The 16,450-nt window shown below is 29.5% G+C and overlaps 1 protein-coding gene across 1 annotated transcript in view; it reads left to right on the forward strand.

Moving 5' to 3' along the window:
* LOC142330740 (uncharacterized) overlaps positions 1–16,450 on the forward strand; it is a 92,038-nt gene that overhangs the window by 53,687 nt on the left and 21,901 nt on the right. Inside the window, exons 10-12 of the mRNA XM_075376190.1 lie at positions 831–967; positions 8,436–8,636; positions 10,673–10,828. Of these exons, the coding sequence (XP_075232305.1) occupies positions 831–967; positions 8,436–8,636; positions 10,673–10,828 (494 nt within the window). The remainder of the gene's footprint in view (positions 1–830; positions 968–8,435; positions 8,637–10,672; positions 10,829–16,450) is intronic.

Below are 16,450 nucleotides of genomic sequence, written 5' to 3' on the forward strand. Positions count from 1 at the left end.
CCACTCTTAGTTTTTCACATTACTCAATGAATCTTGTAACACTGACTATGTGCTTACAAAAATCAAGTCATGAAAGTGATTTTTTTTTTATTTTATGCACCTAACAATCAGCAGAAGAGACAATGACATGATTCATGAATCATCAATTATTGGTTTTTCCAGAATGAAACAGAAAATACTTCAGATTGGAGTGTATCAAGATTCTTGGTGATGACTGCATTTGTATGTCGTTATTATAGCCATATATTTAATTTTCAATACCCAGTTTTGAGTAGTCTTTATATTAATGGGATTTCTTTTCACTTGAAGATAGGCACCAACCACAACATGATTGGTAAAAGAACTGCATAATAATCTTCTTTTTTTTTTAAAACACTTTATAAGGCAAATCAGTGAATGATACTTTAAATGGCAGAGACAAAACATGTACTGCGATAACTTGTCAAGAACTATTAAAAGGAAAAGATAAATTCTATCAGAAAAATCCATTAATTATAAAGTTTGATTAAATAATACAATAACTGAGATGAGATTTTTGAAGCACTAAATTTGTTTGTTTGTTTTTTAAGATTACAAGTTTTTATTTAAATCACCATCAAAATTCAATAAACCACAGAATGTAATTTGTTATTTAATTATATCATTTCAGTCAAATTCAAATTGAAATTTCCAACAAGATTGAATTTGTAACTATTTGAGAGTTTTTTTTTTGGTTAAGTTATTTTTATTATTATTATTTTTACACCAGTTAATTATAAGAAATATTGCTAATTATTTAATGCATTATATTTCATTTAATTTATTTCAACTGCTTTTAACAACATTTTTAGGTTTCTCTGTAGAGCTACTGATGTCTCATATTATGGTAGTTCTGTTACTATAATAAATGGACAAAGAGGCTCTTTAGTAGTTCAAGCAGCTCAAAACACAACAGATGTATTTCTTAACTGGAGGTCTTCAGTAACAGGTATTAAGAATTTTTAAACTTTAGTTAAAAATTGTTTTATTTGTTAATACAAAAACTTCACAAATTACGCCCAATGATGCCTAGTTAGTCACAGAAATGTCTCTATATAAATACTAGCTTAACACCAAAATCAGAACTAGTAAAAAAAACTACAGGCTAAATCAACCACATAATAATGCAACAAATCTTCTTATTTATATTTTTTAGGGTTGTTTGAACATGCTGACTTAAGTAAAATGTGTGCATACATACAAAACTCACTCAGTGTATATCACACAACCCATAAAAGATTTTTACATCACAATTTTATAGGAACTGGTGAAAGTTCAACTGAAACTTTACAGCAATATTATATTAGTCTATCAGTTTTGGAAAGCCCAGTCTGTGGATTATTATTTTTTGGAAATGTCTCGCCTTTTTAAATATTTGAAAATCATTTTTCAAGACAATGATTTTTTTATTTTCTTTCATTTATTTATTTATGTACTAAATATTAATTTGTACTACTAAAGCTTGTTTTTCCTACATTTTAAATTTATTTATTTATTTTTATCTTATTTTGAACATATATTTAATTTTTACATATGTTCTAAAATAATGAAAATTTTTTAAATACTCATCACAAGACATTAGGAAAAAAATACTGCACTGCATATTCTCAAATTTACTTCTGTAGTTAGTATGACTATCTTTTCATGCCCATGTACATGATAATATTTGGTGTAGTTCAGTGAAACTACACCATCAGGGCTCCATCAGTGGAAAAACTGCTAATGGAAATAGTTATTTTGATATATTAAGAAATATTTTCTTTTACTGAATAACTTTAAAATACAAGTGCATTTATTTCCAGCAAGATGGAACATTACATTTTAATGTAATATTTTTCCAGGGTTTGAATGAAAAATTTTCAGATACTTAAGTTGTGCCGTTCTTGACCAACCATGCACCAATGATGAGCCAAGAACAAACAAAAAAAAAATTAAATGATTATATAAAATTATGACTAAAATACTGAAAATATGGGATTTTTTAATGATCTTTTTTTAAATAAAATGCAATACAACGCTGAGAAATTTGAATGTTTGAACAAAGAAATTTTATTAACATAAACCATCTTAAAATTAATACTTTTATATCAGGATTCACACTTTGATGCCAACCAGACACTCACTACATTATATAAAGAAAATCACCTTCACACACATTCGACTCTTCAACATATTGTTCACTTCCCGACATTCACCGCACACACGGTTACTGATCTTAATTTTTCAATACTGGTTCTTGCATCTCCAGAGTGAGAGTGTCCTTTCCACACACTTACTGTGGGAATTGTATTAAATCTAATACAATGTCACAGTGTCATACAATTAAATACAAGTTACAATGTCAGATTTATTTCTTATTCATGAGGTTTGACATACTTCACAATATTTTTTATGGTTAATACGTTTTTTTCCATATTATTTCAACTTTAGCTACTGAATTAAATCTGGCTTTACGTCTTGAAAAAATAAAAATCTTGTCAAAGATTTTTATTACACAATTATTTTAACTTGGTCCTGTGGTAGGCTTACCAAATTTGTTTGGGTACAACCTAGGACATATTTTTTTTTGAAATTACTTAAGCCTTAAGAGTTCAGTGAAATAATAAACTTTATTTATTCAGTTGTATTTTTCACAAGACATGACTTTTTCAGAAATGGTTTGTTTGTTTTAATTACATCGTAAAATTCACAACAAGAAAGTTCTGAATTAATTTTAACATTTGGCAGATGTTTAACAGTGGATACTGAAAATCTATCCCTTTCTGCAGACTAAATGTTCATTGTAATTGAAAAAACTCTCTCAACTGAAGCAGATGTCCCAGGCAAAGACATGGCAAATTCAACCATTTTAGAAATATAGCAACATGAAATATCAGTCTTTTGAAACACTGTAAAAATTGCTTTCCACTTCTCTTCAACAGTGTCTGGTACTTTTTCAGAACTTGAACCACAACCTCCCTTTGGTTTTTAATTACCTGGTTCAACATGTATGTTCATCAAATAGGTTATCAATACTTATGGAATCTTTTATAATTTCATTAACAACTTGTGCACTCTCTTGGAAATCAGACCAGGGAATTTCAGTTTGTAAATTTATCCACTGAAACTTACTAACTTTATCAAAACTGGTTCTTCATAACTCTAAGTATTGGATAATAGAATCATAAAAACTGTCTACACTTGAGAAGAATTTTGTTCCTGAACATCAATATTTTGTTTTAGAGTGCATAGCAATTCTTTGACAGAAGATGATATAAATTTGTGGGATTTTCTTTCCTGAAGTTGGTAAATTAATACAGAATATGTCTAAATGTTTCTGCTGCTGTGATAGAACTAGCTTCCAATTTCAGAACTACATTATTAAATAACTGTTGACTACCATATAAAAATGTCAAAACAGTTTACTTTCTAAATTTTCAAAAAATCAAATAATAATTTTGGGCATTTGTCACAAGATAAGAAGTATGATTTTAGGTCATCTAAAATGGAAACAATTCTTTCTATTGCAGGTAACAAACTAAGGAACCTTGTGCTGCTATAAGATAATACTTTAAGATAATACTTTTTTGTAATCTTTTTCTACAATATCACAGAACTCTTTAACTTTCGTTACTCTTACTGTATATATGTGAAAACATTTATACATTTTTATAAAAATAACTTCTATGTCCAAGGATAGAGAATCACATGCTGTTTGTAGTGAATTGTGTACAATATGAGCTGAACAACCAATTTCTATAATAGGTCTCGGTCTAGATCACTTTGAACTTTTCTGAACACATTTTCATTCCCCATTCTCTTCACATCACCAAAATTACTGTTAGTGTTATCAGTAGTATAACAAACAAACTGTTGTTCAAGTTTGTATTTTTTCACTCACTGCAAAAAATACTGAGTCAAAATTTGAGTAGTTTCATCTGACACTTCATCGAAATTTAAAACTGAAACTTGAATTCCCTCCTCCAGACTTAAATATCTTAAAACAATTGGAACAAATATTACTTCACTTCTGTTTGACCTATCCATCATTACTGTTACATAATTAATGATTTCCCAGGAAAGTAACACATTATCAAATATAAATGGCAAAATAATGTTAACAATAATTGCCTCAGTTTTGGTTCTAGCAGATGAAAATTTTGTATCATATAACTTTTTAACCAGTTTAGATGTGCAGTCTGATGTTTTGAAACCGAGTTGATGTCTAGCAATGTGGTATGAAAATGTATCTTCTTTAGCAGCACACTCCAAACCATTGTTATTGTTATTCCCATCTTTGGCTTTAAAAAAATCTCTTATATTGGCTGAAACCATAGCATTAATATCACTTCTATGTTTAGTTATTTTCATGTGGTCTTCATTATCACCCTCTCCTTTATGTGCAACAGAAAATTCTCCAGTACATAAGTGTAATAAACACATTCATTGTTACTGTTATTACACAATTTCAAAAATTTGTATTCCTGTTACAGGTTAACATTAAACACACATTTTCTTTTGCCCATTGCTAAACGATGTTACAAAAAATGAATGGAGATAAAATGATCTAAAACGTGTAGACGAGTTACATCACACATGAAAACAATATAAACACATTGTCCCTGTTGTGTTGCCAAATGAGTAAGTAAAAATTTTGGCGAGAGCGGTAGCCATGCTTCTGTCAAAATCGACATCGGAGCTCTTGCTCCGAGCATCTCTCTTGCTGAGAGATGCTCGGTCGTAAAAGAATGTTTAAAAATGAGATGTGGAGCATATAGGTCTAAAATTAAAAAAGATCCTCACCAGTCATAAAATTCTCAAACCCCGTACATTTTTTCAACCCCGGACAGCAGTAAAAAACCAGGACTGTCCGGGCTAATCCTGGACATATGGTAAGCCTATCTTGTGGTACATACTACAGAGTGGTCCAAAAGTCACAGTGCAGCCTGTTATTTCAGAAGTTGTAAAGAAAATGAAACATTTGGATACACCAACGTAAATTAGGTATGAGGGCCCACCTTTGGGCCATAACACAACAATGGCTGCCATTTTGAATCTGTGTTCATTTATTAATATGGAGAGGGGGTCATGTGACGTGTCAAAACAGATTGAAATTTTACAAGGAATTTATTTCTGCAATCAGATTTCACATAACTGTTAATGGTGTAGGAGTTATTGGCATCCAAAATTGACACTGGAGGGCTACATGTGTTCAATATGTTGACCATTTTGTTGAATGCAGTCAGCAGACACTCAGAGAAGCACTTTTGGTGCAATTTTCGTGTAGCACTGCTTAATTCTTTGTTGCAGATGGTGAACATCATGATTCTTCTCAGTGTAAACAAGTTGCTTCAAATGCCCTCACAAATAAAAGTCCATAGGTGTGAGGTCAGGGGATCTTGATGGCCATTCCATTGGGCCATGTTGACCAATCCATTATCCTGGCAAATGGACATTGAGCCATTGACGAACATTTAGCTCAAAGTGTGGCAGAGCACCATCTTTTGAAAAAAATGAAGGGAATGTTCATCTTCATTTAAAAGAGAAGGAAAGACAGTGTCTCTCAGCATGTCCAAGTACCACTCAGAATTAAGGGTTCCATCGATGAATTTTGGTCCAACCACACTGGTACCCCATATCCCATACCATACCATAATTTCAGCATCTCCAACAACATTGGATGGGTCAATTCAGTGGGGATTTTCATCACACCAATAACGGTGATTCTGCCAGTTCACCTTATCACTGACATAAAACATTACTTCATCACTAAATAGGATACTCTGTGGGAATGTAGGGTTGTTCTGATATTGACGTAATACCCACATATAGAACTTGAAACATCTGTCTGGTTTATCCTCAGAAAGTTTTTGCAGCATTTGTATTTTAAATGGGTGCCATTTGTTGTTATGAAGAATACACAGAATGGAGGAACAACTAACACCAATTTCATTTGCAAGACATCAAGTACTGCATAGTGGGCCCCTCGCAAAGGCAGATAAGACCATCATTGAGGTTATCTCATCAGCAGAAGATTTGGGATGACCATTACATCGCCTGTCGGAGACATTTCCAGTTTCCTAGAATTTGGATATGAGACATTCAACAGTGTTATGCAAAATTGGTGGTCTCTCTGGTTGGCGCCCATCGAAATCTGCTGCAACAACTCGACTGCTGGTTAACCAGACATCAAGATCACCTTAATTCGCTCTTCCTTCGTCAAATCCATTATATGTCACCAGCAAAAGAATTAGATTTTCAAATTTTTGGATGCCAATTACTCCTACATCATAACAGTTATGTGAAATCTGATTGCAGAAATGAATTTATGGTAAAATTTCAATTTGTTTTGATATGTCACATAACCCCCTTCCCATTGAAATAAATGGGCAGCGATTCAAAATAGCGGCCATTGTTGTATTATGCCCCAAAGGGCATAACCCAAACCTAATTTACATTGGTGTACCCAATGTTTCATTTTCTTTACAACTTCTGAAATAATAGACTGTACTGCAACTTTTGGACCACTCTGTAAATGTATATTGTCTTTAAAAATAGACAATTTTTGTAACACTAATATAACTGAACAAGGATAAGTAAAAATAAATCAGATGGTGATTAAGTGTAATGATAAATTAACTGTAGTAAATTTTAAGTAATTTCTAGTAAAAAAGAATTCCAATAATATAATTAATATAACAGCAATAATCAAACAGCATACTATTTCCAGTGCAATAATACTCATACATTCTGTAGTCAGCTACAGTAGATCTTAAAAGCTTATAGTTTTTATAATTAATGTATTTGTTTGGGTTAGCCAACACTATAGATCCTAAAATTGTAGGACCCAGTCAAGGTTAGGAATGAAATTCTAAGAAACATTCATCTTAGGAAATCTTACATTTCATAGTTGTTCATCATTAAAATTTTACTTAAAAACATTAATAAGTAGATGTAATCATCAATTGTTGATTTAGGTAGATAAAATTATTTATTAAATAAAGAACAGTTTAGAAGCAGTTTAGTTCAGTGATCTAAATGAACATTTTTTGTATAAAAAAATTACAAATGCTTTTCTGGAATCTGAATAATTTAAATCAAATGTCTTTAAAGAAGCCACACTGTAGTCTATTAAAACATGGTACATTTTGAATTCCTAAATAATCAAATGAATGTCAAAGTAACAACTTATTTATAACTTATTGTTGTTATAATACCTGCTTCTTATGAATCTACAGTAATATTGGAAATAAAATATACTGTGTGTAATAAGATTGAGTATTGTAGTCTAAAACAATGGTTGTGGACAGATGGAGTTACAATTCATGGAATCATCATATACCGCAGCAACACCTTTTTATTTATGTGTGAGTTATTAAGTTAACTATGATCTTAGCTAAAATACATTTTAAAAATTCCATTAATGTCTGACACCAGAAAATTAATCAATAACAATAAAGAGCATAACATTTTAAGCAATATAATGCTCACTCAGATGTAGACATTATTACTGCCACTATAATAATATTATTACTCTTTAACAAATAACATATCCTAGATGTTTAATTTCTATACACATTAACTTCACCCTCCTTAAACTAAAACTATTTATAATTTAAAATATAGTAGCAATATACATAACTGTTACATCATAGTATACATCATTGCTTAATTTTAACAAAAATTAATCAGACACTTAAAATAACATAGGAAATACCTAAGCAGGGTAAATTTTGAGCATGATGAACTATTTAAATAAGCATACTGTTTTAAGCTAGTTTAACTGTAACCACTGTTCAGTTGATTATCAGTTTTACTTATAACAATAGTAACGCAACAACTGATGTAATATTTTATAACTGATGTTGAATCAATGGATTTGAAAATCTTATTTCTGGTAAGTTTGTAACAGCTTGTTATTTTAATGTGCTGGTAGAATGCTGTTATTTATAATAATTACAGCACACTTGGATACATAATTAACTGTTATATCATAATAAATATTCATTACTATAAATATATGTTGCTGATAATGTTTAAGAGGGCTGCTTATTTCTTAAAAAATAGCAAAACCTGTGTACAGCTTGAAATAATTTACATTGGTCAATGGTTGATATAGCACATAAAATCTAATTTTCTGTATTTTTGGAAGAGTTTTATTTCCATACAGTAGTGTAAAATTTTAATGAAAATATTGTGTAGCAAAATAATTGATAATAAGAATAGTATCTACTAAATAAATAAGTAAGATATAACGTCATTTTACTCAGCTGTTATTTATTATTTTATTTTATATCTAGCAGTTGGGTTGTGGTGGGAGTTGATCAGCAGTTTCTAATGGTTCCAACTGCCCATAATATAATATTTTACACTACGTTCTTTTATTGTAATACATGTTATCACTAAATTTTTCATGTGTTTCTTTTGTTTTGTTTTAGAACCTCATGACTTAAACCTACCACAGTCTTTGATAACTTTAAAAACAACTGTAGAAAATTCTATAGAAGTAAATAAATTATTGCAAAATTACAACAGTCAGAGTCACATTGCTCTAGTGATAGGATACAGTAGCACAATCACAGATAGTGACCATAATAAAGCAAAGAGTCTTGTGTCATCAATAAAGTCACTTAATCCTGGTATGCTGTAATTTTGAGTAATATTTTAGATAAATTTATTTAAAACATTTATCTAGGAAATAATCCATTACATGTGTGCATATGTGTTTGATGCACAAGCTTAAACACATACTCACATATAAGAGAAAAAAGGAGTACATTTTAAGTATTCACTAAACATATTTAACACAAAAGTTTAAGGAAGAACAAAAATATTTTGTTCCTGAAATAATTGTTCTACAGAGATCTCTTTTATGTCAACACCACCACCATAACATAGATTTGAGTTCCTTTAGATATTATAAAAACATCTTTAATTTGAAATTAAATAATTCTAGAAAAAGAACTAGGCTATGAGTTTTGGAAAAATGAATAGAGGAAGTTTTGTTACTGTACTATCATAATATAATGGTTATAATTCTTATATATTTTTATAATATAGTTGTTTTGCAATAAACAAAATGTTTTGGTGATAATACTAATTTATTGGAAATTTTTAATAGTAGGAAAAAATCTTTTTTAAGTACATTGTAATGAAGATATTGAAAAATATATAAGTTATGATATCATCATACATTTTTATGAACACCCTTCATTATATTTACATTTTTTTAAAAAGATCCTTCCACAATCATAAAATTATCTTGTATTTAGGAAAAAAATAGAGGCCTTTGAAATGTCCTGCAGCAGGTGGTGGAAGCTGAATATTAGTTATGTTGATAAAATACGAAATGAATATGACTAAAGTTGAAAAGAAGAGGAGTAAAACAAGAGACAAAATCTTCAAAATGGATTGTTGATTGGCAATATTATATATTAAGGCATCCAGACTTATTTAATTTAATAATGAGAGTTACATAAAATAGAAAAACTGTAGAGGAAGGCAAAGCGATTAAAATATATAATTGAGAGCATAGAATGTACTAAATATGTCAACAGTAAAACATCAACACAAAACAGAAAGAAAAGGAGAATTATTTGAACCAGTCAAGTGATTGATGACTTGAATCAATCTATTGTATAACCTACTACAGAAGTCACTGCTATAATGGATAATTGCCACTTACCTTTTAATTGCTGTACTACAATATTGAAAATGCCATCATAGTTATTGGATTATTAAGAATTGAAAATCATATGGAAAAACTGTACTAAAGTAAATTTTTTCTATGTTTGTCTGAATCAGTTCTTTTATGTTTATAAGCTATCTGTAATAGAGACAGAAACATGAATAACTGCTTCACAGCGTCATCTGATTGAAATGAATCCTGGACAAACTTAACACATATACATAAGCTAGCAAATATGTATGCATAGTACTTTTATAAAAAGTATTTTTTTTTTGTAAATAATTGCAAAAAAAGTTTTAAAAAATAAATAAAGTACCAGACCAAAAGAATAAAACTAAAGAAAAAACACACTCAAAATCATTTAAAATAAAACAAGATGCTTGATTAAATTACATATACAATATATTTTTATAATTTACCATTTTCAGTGGCTGATGCTGTTGTTTTCTTCCTGGTATGAGCAGGCAGTTTTTTGAATTAGGTAGACATAGAATGTAGTAAAAAATGTTTTGCATTTTAAATGTTTATGTTCATTTAGTATAATGTTATGTGATTTTATAAATTTATAATGTTCAATATGGTCCTTTTTTTTAAATAAATTTAAATGTTAAAATGTTTATTCTTCATGAATTCTACATGAACTAGAAGTATTATGAATTCTTCTAGTTCATGCAGAATAATTATTGTTTTAAGCTATGAAGAAGAACTTATAAAAATAATTTCCTGAAAATATTTACAGAAATAAATATTTATGAGAAATGGGTGATTGGATGAAAATTTGATAAATTATCATTAGTTATAATCAGTAGTTGAAACATTAATGAAACTATGGAACAGAATTTATTTCTTAATCTACTTTTGGGATTTATCAATCATTTTGTGATTTGTTTCACATTTCTAATCAATTAGTTTTTTTTTATATTTAAAATTATATATTAATTCTACAATACTGGTTTTAAAATTAGTGTATGTTTTTAATGTTTACAGACATGAAGTTCATTTATGTTACATCAAGGGTGAATAGCCCCAGATTTGTTCAACTAACAGCCCTACCTGGTTCTCAGGATGATAAAATTGTTATTATTGACAATGTCAATAATGTACAAGCTTTTATATCTCAGCTGCAGGATCCTCTTTCTTTCGGTAAATGAATTTCTTTTTGTTTATGTTTCTCTGAGTTAATCTGCTATTTAACAATTAAAACAGCATATTTTTCAGTGCTTAGTTATGACAGCCAACATTGAAGATTATAGAAACTATTAATTTTTTGAAGACAAAAGATTCTTATTTATTTTAAATAACCATTTTTTTAACTAATATAACTCAGAGAATCTTGAGATCTTTATCAGTGACATTAGAGCTGTTGTTTTGTATTATGTTTTTTGCTGATGGCTTTGAGTTAAAAAATATTCTAGGCTTAAATTGTCTTTATTTAATACATTAGTGTTTTATTTTTTTGTATGTTTCATCATGTTCAAGTGCAGGAAAATGTTGTATTATTTGTGAATAGGGGCAGTATTTAACTGAACAATCAGCATACTTCAAAATGCATACAAAAGACCACACATCTGTTGACCATACCCTTACTGCACAGCTTTGTATTAAAACTACTAGTAACCTTATCCAGCTAAACCAGTGCAAAACAGTTGTGTCAATGACATTGAAGAAAGTCACAAGAATACATTCTAAGATATCTGATGTCAAATTAGAAGCAGACTTTTACCAGAAGCAAAAGCAGAATTGTATGAGATTTTTTAGGTCACTGATTTCACTAGTATATATATGTTATATCTATTACTGCAAGTTATGGTGAAACAGATCCATGGTTACAAAAGACCAGTTAGTGTATGTAGTTTAAATATAAAGTATTACTGTAATTATATACAGGAATACAAATCTTAAAAAAAAAAGTTATTTACTGACATAAAATAATTGGTTTTACTTACTCAAAAATTAAGCAAAGTTTTAAATATAACTGTGTAAAAATATAATAAGTTCAGTTTTACATAGTTTATAAGTAATGGGTTCCTTTTTATTTAATAAAAAGGAAAGGAATTGCCAGAAACATTACTGTTGACAGCTAATATACAAGTATACTATTAGCTCTTTCAGTGACAAACCGCTAAGTTAAATCATTCTAATACAATTAGGAAACTTAATTATCTTTTAAGAGTTAATAGCTTGGTGTTTAGCTTCACCAAAGAAGTGACAGTTTTATCACACATTTCATTTCACTTGTCAAATAGGTCAAGGGGATTCATCAACCCACATTTACAGTGAAAAGTAAATTTAGAAACTTAAGGTAAAAAGAAACCTGAAGTAGTTACATTTTATAATTGTACAAAAGAAAGGATTAACTTTAATGATCAACTATGCTATAACTATAATGCTGGAAGAAGAGAAAACACACCTTTAAATATGTTATCATTTTTTGAGTTTCTGATACAAATTATTAAATAATATTTTAGAATTGAAGAAAAGTAAGTATCAGAGAGACTAAAAACCGCAAGTAAACAAGATGAGTCAATTGATCCAAAAAAAAGTGTAAAAGCTTTTGTTCTAATATGAAATACAATAAATCGCACACAATGGTTATAATTTTTGAAATTTTAAATTCATTTATCATAAATGTTAGCATTGTTCTAAAACAGTATTCTTAATTGTCTTTATAAAAATTGTGTTCACATAAAAATATTGTATTTTAGTAAGTTAATATTCAGGTATCCAAAAAAATTACAATGAAATTGTAAACTGTACAGTAAGAGTCTCACAGATATAATTTCTTCCGCTCAAACAACAAAAATTTTAGTAATACAAATAAAACTGTTTTTAACAAAAGGATATTGATATCAAAAAAGGTAGACACTACATTTCTATTATCAAAATCTGTTATTAATTTAGAATTTTGTTTAAAAAAAAAATACATGTTAAATAAATGTAATTGACAATAGATATATAAAAATAGTAAATAAATAATGTTTAATCGTTCCATATAATAAGCACAAAATAGAAAAATTTGTTACAAAACTTTTACCGGCTTGATTTCATTTATATGATATAAATGAAATTCGGTCGTTAAGAGTTTTGTAACAAATTTTTCTACTTTTTAATTATTATGTGTGACACTTAAACATTGTTTATTATATATTACTGAATATCTACTCCCTACTACGTAAATTTAATATGTTTTTTTAAACAAAATTCTAAATTAATAACAAATTTTGATAATAGAAGTGTGTTTTACGATTTTTTATATTAGTATCATTTTGTTAAAAACAGTTTTATTTATATTACAGAGATTTCTGTTTTTTGAGCGGAAGAAATTATATAATTCTTTTTTTTTAACCTTCGTGATTACCGTTAGGTATTGATTCAGAGGATGAGATGAATGACTTGTAGCGTGTGAAAATGCCATGTCAGACCGGGATTTGAAAGCGGGACCCCCAGATGAAAGACCGAGACGCTACCACTCGCGCCACGGAGGCAGACAAGAAATTGATATCTTTTTTTCTTTTTCTGTTTAGCCTCCGGAACCACAGTAAAATATTACTTCAGATGATATGTATGAATGTAAATGAAGTGTAATCTTGTACAGTCTCAGGTCGACGTTCCTGAGATGTGTGGTTAATTGAAACCCAACCATCAAAGAACACCGGTATCCACGATCTAGTATTCAAATCCGTATAAAAGTAACTGACTTTACTAGGATTTGAACCTTAGAACTCTCGACTTCGAAAACTATATCAGCTGATTTGCAATGACGAGTTAACCACTAGAGCAGCTCAGTGGGCAAGAAATTGACATCTGCGAACTCTTACCGAACAGTTTATAATTTCATTGTAATTTTTTTGATACCACTGCGTTTTGTTAGTTTATTCTTTTATTTTTTTTTTATGAATTACTGATTGTTATCTTATGGATTTATTATTAAAATTTATCGCCTTTCTAGAACAAATATACATCTTTTGAATTTCTCGGCGAATTTTTTTTTTGTTGATACTTATACCATTCACTTCACACCATATTTTACCTTTTTTAATAAAACTAGAATAATAACCTTCACGAATCGAAGATCCGTGATATAATATTGCACTTATTACTTTGTAAGTGTAACCCTCGATTTTTATCGTATCCGTGGACACACTTTTTATATTATTATTAAATGAACTTTTTTTTATTTCTCCATCAAATAGTTCTAATTTTAGAATAAAAGTTCTACCAATCGAATTTATTTCTGTTTTATGTAACAAATCTTTGTTGCCACATTTGCAACATTTTCCTACTGTTCATGTTTTTTTGTATTTTATTTGCAGCTATAATCTCTTGTAAATTAATACTTTTATTTTTTTTTAATGAAGTGATCGGAATTAAAAAAATTGTTTCATCTTCAGTACTTTCATTTACTATTAAAACAAGCTGTAGTATATTTTCTTTTAAATTTTATTATTTCAAGTACATTATCAAGTTTTTGAACGAGATCATTTATAAATTCAAAGGCGCCGTTAAGTACTGCTACCTAGCGGCGTGATTCGTAAACCCATCTTTTGGAAGAAAAGGGACATTTTCGAGTCCCGCGATTCATCAAATGTAAGAAAAAACCGTTGTCTAAATAATTCGAAGTATTTTTTGGAAGTATTCTTTTTTTGAGGATTTTGAGGTCACAGTGGACCACTTTAGTTAACTCTGGTTCGTCTTTTCTTTTTCTTTTTTTTCTTGATTGCTTCCCAATACTTCTTCATTCTGTCAGATCTTGATTTTTTGAGTTCTTCTGAACAAACCCTTGTTGTTGTTTTCTTTTCTTTAATTTTAAATCTGGAGTTTGCTTCTTTTAGTATTTTTATATTGTCAGTTTCGTTTCGTAAATCTTCTATTGTGATTTCTAGTTCTTGCATATCTTGTTTAATTTCGTTTACCCAGGTCGGTGTTTTTCAGTATTGACATTTTTCAGTATTGACATTTTTCAGTATTTATCGACCAGTTTCCTGACGAGCCTGTTCGATACTGTTCTTATTATGTGTCCAAAGAAGGAGATTGTTTTCTCTTTAAAGAAGTCTAGAGCTGGTTCTACATCTTTATGTAACTCTTGGTTTGGTATGAGTCTCCATTCTCCCCCATCAGTAAGTCGTCTTTTATTTATGCATATTCTTAGAATTCTTCGTTCTATTCTTTGCATCTTTGCTGAGTAGGAAATGTTGGAGTTTAGTTTGAAGATTGTTTCGCTTCCATATGATACATGTCTGATTACAGTTCTGTAATGTCTGAGTTTGGTATTTACTGAAATGCATCTCTTATTATATGTTGTTTTGGCGGTATTTTATGCATAATTGAGCTTTTGTGATCTTTCTTTCCAGTTTATTTTTTCTTTGAGGTCATGTGTGATAGTGTCTCCTAAATATTTAAACCGTTCAACTAGCTCGGCTTTATGTCCGTTTATGATTACGTGGTTCAATACTAGGGGATTTATGGCCATTATTTTAGTCTTTTCATATGATATTCTTAGGCCTATTTTTCCTGCTAATTCTTCCAATGAAGTTACTTGGATTCTAGCTTCTGCGACGTTATTGGCGAGAAACGCTAGGTCATCTACGCAGTTTACTTTGATACGGTTTACGTTTTCCTTGTTTCAATTGTTACGTGTGGTGGGTCTTTTTTGTACCACTTTCTCATTACTTATTCTAGGGCGCAGTTGAAGAGCAGTGGGGATAGTCCATCTTGTCTTAAACCTGTTTTGATTAGGAATGGTTCTGATATTTCTCCTCTGAATTTTATTTTGGAGTATGCGTCAGTTAACATTAGTTCTATCATTTTTACTAGTTTCGGGTGTAATCCTACGTTTCTTAGTATTTTCAGCACTGATGGTCTATGAATACTGTCGTAGGCTTTTGGAAAATAAAGAAAGTATTCTTTATTTTAAATATAATTGAATTGAAATATAATGTTTTCATGCTTATTTTTGAATTTTTCCCCCATTTTCGTCTCACCTTTAGGCTAGGTCATGTTTAGAACTGTAAACATAGATTTTTGACTTCATCGTGCCGTCCAGTATTCTTACCGGAGAAGTTCTAACGAACTTCTTGAAAATAGTTATATTTTCCAATGCACAATATTTATTACAACCTTTTTTTTTTTAATTGGGTGCTTTGTGTCAAGTAATTAATAAAAAGCGTAGCAGTAAGTTTATATTTCTCTGACGTACAATTTATTAAGAGTTAAAGAGAGAACACTTAAATTATTTTTCATTGTTTACTAGTAGATCATGTTCAACAGCCAAGAAAGGTAGAGCATAACAAAATAAAACAACTTAAAATGATCAACAGTATTCTTTATTATTCTAGAAACAACAGCAATGGGGGCTCGTAGCTAAAATAAGTGGGAATGTTGCTCCAGAAAATTTTTTTCTGGGCTTTTTGAAGGCCGAGGTTAAAGTTTTCTGTAAAATAAAAGAACCAAAAAAAATGAATCAAATAGAATAGCTGGAAGCAGGATAATAATCTAATTCTACACTTTATCACACTCAAGAATATGTTACGCGGTTTTTAAACACAATGTGCTTAAAACCGAATAAATAATAAAATGTCAATACAGATTTCTAGTATTATTGGATAATAACTTAATAAAATGTCCGCTTAAAAACACTAGTCCAGTGATTCTTAATTTAAATTTCTATGTACACATAAACAAATACGTAACTAGTTTTTACTTATTACCTTCTCTTTCGCCCTTCCAGCGTGTTTTTGGACAGACTTGAATCAAAGAGGCCTTGCT

The sequence above is a fragment of the Lycorma delicatula genome, chromosome 1 (assembly GCF_047948215.1).
Source record: "Lycorma delicatula isolate Av1 chromosome 1, ASM4794821v1, whole genome shotgun sequence".
NCBI classification, from domain to species: Eukaryota; Metazoa; Arthropoda; class Insecta; order Hemiptera; family Fulgoridae; genus Lycorma; species Lycorma delicatula.